This window comes from Ceratina calcarata, unplaced genomic scaffold (genome assembly GCF_001652005.2).
Source record: "Ceratina calcarata isolate Rehan_Ccalc_2016 unplaced genomic scaffold, ASM165200v1 scaffold447, whole genome shotgun sequence".
Classification (NCBI taxonomy): domain Eukaryota; kingdom Metazoa; phylum Arthropoda; class Insecta; order Hymenoptera; family Apidae; genus Ceratina; species Ceratina calcarata.
The window spans coordinates 14,189-22,988 of record NW_017168597.1 but is presented as its reverse complement, the minus strand read 5'-3'; the positions used below and the strand labels follow the sequence as shown (position 1 = coordinate 22,988).

The 8,800-nt window shown below is 42.3% G+C and overlaps 1 protein-coding gene across 1 annotated transcript in view; it reads right to left on the bottom strand.

Annotated features, from left to right (window-relative positions):
* LOC108627182 (neuroligin-4, X-linked-like) overlaps nucleotides 1–6,284 on the bottom strand; it is a 139,088-nt gene extending 132,804 nt beyond the window's left edge. The window contains exons 1-3 of the mRNA XM_018028282.2: nucleotides 5,964–6,284; nucleotides 2,803–3,283; nucleotides 1,853–2,028 (exon numbers count right to left, since the gene is read on the bottom strand). Of these exons, the coding sequence (XP_017883771.1) occupies nucleotides 1,853–2,028; nucleotides 2,803–3,050 (424 nt within the window). The 5' untranslated portion in view covers nucleotides 3,051–3,283; nucleotides 5,964–6,284. The remainder of the gene's footprint in view (nucleotides 1–1,852; nucleotides 2,029–2,802; nucleotides 3,284–5,963) is intronic.
* Between the last annotated feature and the right edge of the window lie 2,516 nt (nucleotides 6,285–8,800).

Genomic DNA, 8,800 nt, shown 5'->3' with positions numbered 1-8,800 from the left:
CTGTTACAATCATTGCGCGTGCGTGTGAGCATTAGGAATGCGAGGATTCGGTGTAATGTACGCACAGGTAGTCAGTGAGTAAGAACAAGAGATAGATAGAGTGTGGTAGTTAAGAGTCACGGCGAGATATAGCGAGCGAGAGAATAATCAGAGCAATCCCTTTGGAACGTTAGCCTTAAACCTTAATTAGTGTACTAATAATTATTATAATAAACTCATATTATTAACGCCCTCGACAAAACTGCAACACGATTCTGACAGTTTTTATGAAGAAACGTGTCGGAACTATTCTCCGTGGGTGCCAGAATCGGTGATGTCCGCGAGAGTTTCGCATTCTGGACAACTGGCCCGGGCAGACTCTCGCGGACTGCCGTGTTCTGGTTTCCTATTCCGGCTTACATTTACGTGCTACACGATGTTTCATTGTACGCCCGGCGTAGTCCACGCGAAAGAGATGAAAAACGGTTTGACCCGGAAAGAGGACTGTGAAAATGTCCGATGTATGCGCGCCTACAGTCGGGTCCGCGACCCTTTCTTCCGGCTGCGCTGCCGTTAACCTTTTGCATCTTGTACGGCGTGTGTCGACTCGGTGAATGGGCACGGCTCGTCGAAGCGTCGTCGTGCGGGTTCTTTCATACAAATGCCTGGGTCCGCATTGTGTCCCGCTCGGCCATTTCCATGCGTTCAATGTTCCGGCTCGATTACCGAGCACGGAACAGTTTGTCGGCCGGCTACTAACGGAATATACTCGCTCGGAGGAGAACCGATTCAACCAAGTTCATGCGCTACGACGTTCAAGCGATGGTTAACAGCCACTCGAGATTCGCACGCAACTTTTGATTTGTAATTTCGATCTGCCAGAAAACGTCGGTTCCATTTTCCAGTCTACGTGTGTATCTCGCAAGAAAATGTCGCGGGTGTTCCCCGTCGCCTTTGCCGCTTCAATTTCCGGCACGGGAAAGGGTGCGAGAATACCGTGGAGGGGAGGGGGGGAACGGGGCACGCGAGGAAAAAGTAAAATTTCCTATTTCGTAGCGAATACGCCGTGATGTACTATTATTGAAACCTTCCCTGCCTGTTCCCTGCTAGCGACGAATATAAGACCGCGTGAATGTTTCGAAAACCCGTTGGCAGCGACTTCGAACAAGCCTTCTTACACCGATTTTCTTCGATATTATGCAAGCTGCCGGAATCACTGGAAAGCCGTATGATAATGAGAACCGGTGTACACCCGCGTTCGAAACCTACGTTTATCTGTTCTCATTAAGTCCGCCGGATGCTTTGCAGGATTAAACTTAACTAGGAAAGTTGCATCGAGCTGCTTACGTATTCAACATCAACAAGCGCGCTTAATATCTCCGTGATTGTACCGAGTATAAAAGGGATTTGCAAGGTCCCGGCTCATTTTTATGGATTAAAATGTTCGCGTACATTTTCGTTCAAACCGTTGAATACGTTTCTTATTTTTAATAAACATTTCGACCCGGCTGTAAATTTTCATTAAGCACCTTTTTTTATAAATCCCGCTAATTATTCCATAAGTATTGTAAATGCCTGTCTTTCCGTTCATAATACCGACTAACAAAGGACAGGATTTCCTTTCGTTTAACGAAATGATTTAAAACCCACGGTAACTCGAATACCATTGTAAGACACTTCTTCGAAGCTCTTCAGTTATTTATACCGCGACTTTATACGTAGCTGTCGGGCTTCGAAACGAATTGCAACGCGGCGACGTACGTACGTACGTGGCTGCGTACTCCACGTGTCGAGGGTGCCGTCTCGCGACCTCGTTAACGCCGGATCCCGGATCGAAACAGTTAATTTCTATTCGAGAAAACATCTCACTCACCCATTGCTGGCGCGAAGATGTTCAGGTAGAGACAATCCTCGCTCTGATTTCGCAGGTGCGGCAGCAACCTCTTCAGGTATTCTAATCGGCCTTTCGGCATTCGCTCCAACGCTTCTTGTTCATTGGAAATGTCGGGCAGCTTTTGGGGACACACCGGACTCACCGAGTCCGAAACTCTGAAAAAGCACGGTTCGTTTCGATGTTATTTTTAGTACAGATTAGAATTCAAGTCTTTCTGATATAAATTGGAGACAAAAATATTGCGACTGTTGCAAATTTAATTATCTATAAATATAATAATGTATAATATATATAAATATAATATATCTTTCTTTCTTCTAAAAATATATAAATATAAAATAATAAAAATAAATATATAAAAAAATTAATCAGAATAGAGTGGTCGTATGCTCTCGGCCATTTTTATATAATAAACAGTGACTATCTGATCAAATAAATTAATCTTAATGGGACTGGATGCGGAATTTTTGACAACAGGAATTTAGAAAAATGTTATTAGAGAGTTATTCCATTCTGGCCGAGTACTCGGCGTTTAGTTAATTAAGTGTACCGAGTGTATTGCGTTACGAGCACCTTTGTCCCTCCGCTTCCTCGTAATGTATGGAGATTAAGGTCGTATATAATTGTGTTTCCGTTTTTGCTCTCCCCAGCGGAGAGCATTCTCGAAAGCGGTGAGATCGCGAGTATTACCGGAATATTCCCAAGAGTTCATTTAACGATTTTAGAAAACTATTGGATAGCTGAAATTTTGATTCTAGTAAAATTCTGTAGATTTATTCAATTCTAACTCGTTTTATGTCATAGAACTTCATTTATCGATTAATTTCTTTATAGTTGATTTCTATATTTCATATTATTTTAGCTTTCTTTGTCTTGAATCTTTTGCTAATAGTTTAGAACAACGCATGGTTAGAAGTAAATGTTCTCACCTGACTCCGTCCCACGGGCTGGGCGTCTTGGTCGGGGAGAATCTGTTGCCACCGACCGGAGGGGTGGCGTACGGAATCCCGAGGTAGACGTCGATTGGCTTAAGGAACTTGGCGTACTCGAACGAGCGTACAACCCCCTGCAACTCGCCGTACCGCGTTTTAACGATCCGCGGATTCAGCTTGGTCTTGATCGAGAGCGAGAGAGTGGCCGGCGCGATCAGTAAAACGAGAATCGGGAAGAGTTTCATCTTGCTCCTCTCTGTCCCTGGCCCCGCGTGTCACCGCCACGATCACCCCAGCCCCCGTGTGCCCGACGTACCACACACGCACGCACCACCCGCCCACACGCACGCACGCGCGCGCGCGGCTCTCCTCGCAATCGCTATCGATCACCTCTCCCCGCGTCGATCGCTCTTCATTTAAGCCTGTTCGAGCGCTAACTGCGCGACACCCCTGCTGCGACGCGAGCTTGCGGCTTTCCCTGAAATTTCAGTGGTAACAACCGGGTCAGACGCCGAGCCGACTTTCGAACCTACGTTTCAACAAACGCAGGTTCCCCGATTTCGTACAAGACTGATATTTATTTATTTTCAAGATTAAAATCGACGATTATGGATACTTGGAATATATCATCATTCTTCTTGTAGATTTCATTCACTGCGAGTACAATAAGTAAACGAATGCATCTGAGAAAAATATTGCAAATTCACTTGAAATTGTCGGAGTGAATAAGAAGTGTAATGCAATTTTCTAAGATAGGAGAAAGAATTGCGAGCCATCATTTCCTTTTCTCATTTTTCAAATCCAAACTCGAGCCACCAGATGGTATACATATATTCGAATCTTTATACTTCAGTTTTCTACAGAAAATATGATGGTCGTTCTATTTTTCGAGATACCAAGCAGAGAAATTCGATGATTATTTCGGTTTTGCTACGTCGACCTAATTAAGCGATCTTGATCCTCGTTGATTGCGATGAATATGTAACGGGGTCGTAAATCAGGCGGAAATCAATCCGGTATCGATCGACTAGCGGGAGTCTAAGGCGCACGATAAGACGACGGAAAGTGGCCCGGGGCAAGAATAGACCGAGCGTACTCGTACATGGAACCATTATGGAAATCAGTACTTATCAGTCTCGGGGAGCAATGGGCGGGCCGCGCGGTTCACTGTCGTCTAACTAGATCACGTGCTCTCCGTCATCCGCGCTCCTCGTATCGAGGAGAAGATAAGCTTTTTCAAGCGCGCGCGGTGTGTTACTGCTTATCAGCGATCTACGAATTTTTCCTCGCGAATCTATCTCCAAAGATATCTTCGCAGAAACGGGATCAAGGATTTAGGAAACTGCGTTATGAAATTCGATCAGCGATTTTATAAACCTCGTGATTCAGTAGTATAGGTCAATGGTCAGCCGAATCAGACGTAGCCTTTTTAGTAAAATGCATCGATTCTTAAAAGATTTCAAGTATTATAAATCAGGACAATTTATAAAATAGGAAATTCGTTTGTATGAAACTCGCAATTCAGTAGTAAAGGTCAATGGTCAAAGGTCAATAACTTCTTTGACCGAACACCTGCTTCGATTCTTGAAAATTTATAGTATTAGAAATCTTGAGAAGAATTTAAGAATTAGCGTTAGAAAATTCGTTTGTATGAAACTCGCAATTCAGTAGTAAAGGTCAATGGTCAAAGGTCAATAACTTCTTTGACCGAACACCTGCTTCGATTCTTGAAAATTTATAGTATTAGAAATCTTGAGAAGAATTTAAGAATTAGCGTTAGAAAATTCGTTTGTATGAAACTCGCAATTCAGTAGTAAAGGTCAATGGTCAAAGGTCAATAACTTCTTTGACCGAACACCTGCTTCGATTCTTGAAAATTTATAGTATTAGAAATCTTGAGAAGAATTTAAGAATTAGCGTTAGAAAATTCGTTTGTATGAAACTCGCAATTCAGTAGTAAAGGTCAATGGTCAAAGGTCAATAACTTCTTTGACCGAACACCTGCTTCGATTCTTGAAAATTTATAGTATTAGAAATCTTGAGAAGAATTTAAGAATTAGCGTTAGAAAATTCGTTTGTATGAAACTCGCAATTCAGTAGTAAAGGTCAATGGTCAAAGGTCAATAACTTCTTTGACCGAACACCTGCTTCGATTCTTGAAAATTTATAGTATTAGAAATCTTGAGAAGAATTTAAGAATTAGCGTTAGAAAATTCGTTTGTATGAAACTCGCAATTCAGTAGTAAAGGTCAATGGTCAAAGGTCAATAACTTCTTTGACCGAACACCTGCTTCGATTCTTGAAAATTTATAGTATTAGAAATCTTGAGAAGAATTTAAGAATTAGCGTTAGAAAATTCGTTTGTATGAAACTCGCAATTCAGTAGTAAAGGTCAATGGTCAAAGGTCAATAACTTCTTTGACCGAACACCTGCTTCGATTCTTGAAAATTTATAGTATTAGAAATCTTGAGAAGAATTTAAGAATTAGCGTTAGAAAATTCGTTTGTATGAAACTCGCAATTCAGTAGTAAAGGTCAATGGTCAAAGGTCAATAACTTCTTTGACCGAACACCTGCTTCGATTCTTGAAAATTTATAGTATTAGAAATCTTGAGAAGAATTTAAGAATTGGCGTTAGAAAATACGTTTGTATGAAACTCGCAATTCAGTAGTAAAGGTCAATGGTCAAAGGTCAATAAATTCTTTGACCGAACACCTGCTTCGATTCTCAAAAGTTTATAGCGTTAAAAATCTTGAAAAGAATTTAAGAATTGACGTTAGGAAATTCGTTTGTATGAAACTCGCAGTTCAGTAGTAGAGGTCAATGGTCAACCGAATCAGACATAGCCTCTTCAATCGAACACCTGCTTCGATTCTTGAAAATTTATAGTATTAGAAATCTTGAGAAGAATGTGAGAATTGGCGTTAGGAAATTCGAACATCGTAATTCAGTAGTATAGGTCAATGGTCAACCGAATCAGACATAGGCTCATTAATCGAACACCTGCATCGATTCTTACTTATCAAAATCTTCACAAGAGCTAACAAATGACTAAATGAAACATTAACTATCACAGCCATAAAGATTTGAAATATTTTATAAAAAAAAATTCGCAAAATTCCATTGAATTGTGCAGTCGGCTCGGTTTTTCGCTTACCATTAGACCCGATCATCGACTTTAATTAACTTCCACGTCGAATTAGCAGTAGCAGCTAGCCGGGCGATGCCTACGAATCCACCTCAGGCATCATAGCGAACGATCACCTAATTCCTCGATCTTAGCCCCATTATTGAATTCTACACGCGCGATTCCGCTCGAGGCGGGTGAGGGTCGCGGAAACAACGATACGTGCTCCGTGATTTCATTTAAACGACTTTACAACGTTCTGTCAAACACCGTTTAAAAATTGTTTAATGCCCCTCCTAATCTAATTCCTCGATAAGAATTTTGGGAAACGCCAGACGGAGACGAGAACTCGGTCCTGTAACAAAAAAAGAATAATCATTATTAGTAACATGTTTTTTTTTTATTATCAATTGTTTAAATGGAATTACAAATAGAATAATTCGTCTTAAGGTTTCGAATGAAACCACGCATCAGTTAATATCTTCAGAGATTCTCGGTAGCAAAGATGCTCCGATGCACTAAACGTAAATCAGTTCGCTGATATACATACAGAGGGGAATTTTTCATCGAGTTAAAAGTAAGAAAACGAAAGAATGGTTGAAAAGAGCCTGGTCGGTCTCTAACGTATTACCTCCGGTCAAAGCAAAGGAAAAGCAGAAACCCGACTGTGTCAGATGAAAAACACCATAAAAGCAGTCGTGTCTTTCACGATATCGCGAAAGGATCAAGCGATACATTTCCTCGTTTGAGGATCGTAAGGCTGCATGTCGATGGCTCAGCATGAAACCGCGTTTCAAAATCTAACGCAGGGCGAGTGGACACTGAGAAAATCATGAGAACGAAACGGTCCGGTGGTCGTCGAGTGATCTCAAGCGTACAGGACTTAAGAACTACAGTTGGCAGTTATCGACTAACATGAATCGAAACGTAATTTCATTGAATTACCTGTTACATAAATTAATTAACCGGGTGGCTGATTTTTTAATTGACTGCGTCGCGCCGACCATCGATTGCGTTAATGCATATTATAACGTTAATTAATTGCAACGGTAAATAATTATTATCGTTTTCGTTACATTAATGACATTGGTCGGGTAACGTTAACGGTAATTGGAGATTGGTAACGTCAATGAGATTTAAATAGCCGCGTAGGTAATAATAAATAACCATTTGTGTATCCAAAAACGTCCGGCAAATAGAACGGTCTCTAATTACCTCCTTGCGTCCCATCGCGAAGAATTTAACGAGCGGGAAGAGGAGCGACCTTTTTGTTACCCTCCTTCGCAAACTCGGCGTATTTATTCTTTTCTCGTATCAAAGAACTTGTTCGCGGAACTCCGCCGAATTAGGTCACTCGATCGTTCCAATTTAACTAGCTTAATATTCTCCGGAGTTGCCGTTTGAATCGAGATAACCTTCACCCTTAGCCGGGCCCAAGTAAGACTCTAAAGGAAACTTCTTTCAATGGTCACGTTCTTTCCATTGTTTCCCTCGCAGGCACCGTTTCTGATACAATTTCAGCGCATAGAGGAGGAGGAGGAGGAGGAGGAGGAGGAGGAGTCCACCCGAGGAAATGCACGAATGCAGAAATGAAAGCGTTATTAGTTCACTGTTCATCGTGAGAAACGAAATAGCCTGTATTTTTAAGGCGTTTGATATTTCTTTCATGACCCGGCGAGGTCTTCTTAAATAGATACGGATACGGGGGTGCGGGAAGAGTCGTTGGACGAGTTCTCGCGTACCGTAGAAATGACCAGCGGAGCAGGTAGCTCATTAACCACGCCGCACTCCATTACGCCGTTGATTATTCCAAGCGCGGACAACCCAACCGTGTAGTCCACTCGTTCGCATACCAAGCGGCCAGCCGTGTCACACGCTCGAGATACGTGCTCGCACGTTGACACGCGAGTTGCGTACACGAGGTCTCCTCTTTACTTGCCGCCGCACACAGACATACACCATCGCTAATACACGTATACACGTACGACCGGTTAACAGAACTTTCCGACTTGCAGCAGCCAGACTATTTGAGTTTGTCAAGTAGTAATAATTGTTTTCACCGACCAACATTGCGCAGACGATAGTCGGATATGTAGTCTAAAACTCACGGTACATATCGCTAACGCAGCTGGCGTGCCTCCGTATGCGAGCTAACTACTTCACACGAGGTTTTAGAGACCGTTTCGGCTTCAACATTCCTCCGTTGTAATCGAATTCCTGAATGCTACGGCCAAGGGGTAGAATAATTTAACATTCAGCCACTTGACTCGACTTCGAATTTGTAATTGAGATTTTAGTGGTAACACCACCTCTATGCTAGCCATGCATTTTTCACAATTCCCTTTCGTGTTCGTCTCTAATTTAATACCTCATTGATCATGCAATTGCTCGCGTCGCATGTCACATATGAAATTCATTGAATATTTCAAGCTACTGTTTAATGAAAGATCGTTTTAATAAATTGTCGACAGGCTCGCCGCGGTTACAAACGGCTCAATTATTCGTTCTTTTTTTCGATACTCGATCACGGGATAAACATTTTTTTCCGGTCACCGAACGACATCTGACCGTGGCTCGGATGCTTTCACCGGAGGCCATCGATCATCGTCTGACCACGTACATGTTTATTCTACTGTGACATCGGCATTAACCTCCGGATGAACCGGGTTTCAGGTCAATTGATCCAGTTTCGAGGAATTAAAGTATAAAATTCACAGTTCTTCAAGTCTCGACGGACAGTCGTCGAATTTTCGACACTGCCGAACAGGTGCGTCGACGATCGACTCGACGGAGGTAAGCCTCCGTTTTACACGGCTCCTAGATAGTCAATTCCGACCCATTGTGCCAGGGAATATGCCGGCGAATCG